A 1,679-nucleotide genomic window follows, 5' to 3' on the forward strand; every position below is an offset into this window, starting at 1 on the left:
AAAAAATACACCCGATAAACAAGTGTCTTACTCCAGACATTAAAATCATCAAATGATATTAGCTATCTCACATGTAACAAGCGCACAGGTTCTCGTGTATGCCTATGTACGATTCTATGTGTTTGCATGCAGGCGTATGGAGGCATACGTGCTGCTGCCCACAAGCTCATTTCCTTGTTATGATATCTGTTAAAAACAACAGCCAGTACTCCAAGGAGGTGCAGTCGCTGACCTTACCAGAGTAACAGATATCTAACTCAATGAAAGTAAAGGGCATCAGCCCCATACTTCACAGTTCCCCTTACATACGGGCACGCACCAACGATAACATCCCCTAGAAATCTGCGTCCAGAGAGAAAACCTTTGACGACCTTTCGGAACTCATCACACCAGCCTTCTGATACTCACCAACCTTCTTCTCGAAAAAGTTAGTTTTCCCCTGAAGAGAAATCATATCCATGAAGTCAAATGGGTTCTTCGAGTTGTAATGACGGTCGTACCCCAAGGACACCAGGAGCCGATCGGCGACAAACTCAATGTACTGAGTCATCAGCTGAGAATTCATTCCAATTAAGCGGACAGGTAATGCATCGCAAATGAACTCTCGCTCAATTGATACTGCATTGCATATAATTTCAAGCACACGATCCCTCGGCAGCTTGTTTACGATATACTTCTCGTATAATAGGCAAGCAAAGTCAGTGTGCAGACCCTCATCACGTGAAATCAGCTCGTTGCTGAAGGTGAGCCCGGGCATCAAGCCACGCTTCTTTAACCAAAAAATGGCGCAGAACGAGCCAGAGAAAAATATGCCTTCGACAGCCGCAAACGCGACGAGCCGCGTAGGGAACGAAGTCTGACTGCCAATCCATTCAATCGCCCATTTGGCCTTTTTCTCAATACACGGAATCGTCCTTATGGCATGTAGCAGTCGTTGCTTTTCGTCGGGATCCACAACATACGTATCGATCAACACGGAGTATGTCTCAGAATGGATATTTTCCATAGCAATCTGGAACCCATAGAAACATCGAACTTCAGGTACCTGCACTTCGCACATGAACCGTTCCGCAAGGTTCTCCAGCACAATGCCATCGCTTGCCGCGAAGAAAGCCAACACATGTTTGATGAAGTGTCGCTCGCCGTCGTCCAGCTTCTCCCAATCTGTCATGTCATTCCCAAGGTCGATTTCCTCCACCGTCCAGATGCTGCTCTCCGCCTCCTTGTACTTCTGCCATATGTCAGGGTACTTGATAGGGAAGATAACGTAGCGGTCGGGGTTTTCTGTCAGAAGTGGCTCCTCCACCTCCCCTTCCTTACGCGAGCGCTTGTGAGATTTGGGTGGCATCGTTAGCACTGTCCTTGTTTCTCTTCTCTTGATGTGTTTTCAATATACGACAGAGCAGCTAATGGAATGAATGAAGAGAAAGCTTGCACACAAGAGGCATATTGCTTTCTAAGTGCTGTTATCACATTTGACAATCCTGTCTAAAAAACATTACTGTTTCTGTTTTTTGCTTCTTTAAAGTTAATTGTTCGTAGAGGTTCTAGGTAAGGTCGATAGTTGCTCTGGGGGAAAGCGCGTTGGCAACAGCAACGAAAAAAAAAACTCATGTTGTCCACTTTACCGAGTGGAAAGGTCGCAACAGATCCATGCAACAAACTGTAGCATTAACTCA

The 1,679-nt window shown here is 45.8% G+C and overlaps 1 protein-coding gene across 1 annotated transcript; it reads right to left on the minus strand.

Moving 5' to 3' along the window:
- Positions 1–334: 334 nt before the first annotated feature.
- On the minus strand, positions 335–1,348 carry TEOVI_000517600 (ribonucleoside-diphosphate reductase small chain; the record flags this gene model as incomplete). Its single annotated transcript, XM_067223944.1, has 1 exon — positions 335–1,348. The coding sequence occupies one exon, from the start codon at positions 1,346–1,348 to the stop codon at positions 335–337; it is 1,014 nt and encodes a 337-aa protein (XP_067080045.1).
- Between the last annotated feature and the right edge of the window lie 331 nt (positions 1,349–1,679).

This window comes from Trypanosoma equiperdum (assembly GCF_001457755.1).
Source record: "Trypanosoma equiperdum strain OVI genome assembly, contig: ctg_2010, whole genome shotgun sequence".
Taxonomy (NCBI): Eukaryota; Euglenozoa; class Kinetoplastea; order Trypanosomatida; family Trypanosomatidae; genus Trypanosoma; species Trypanosoma equiperdum.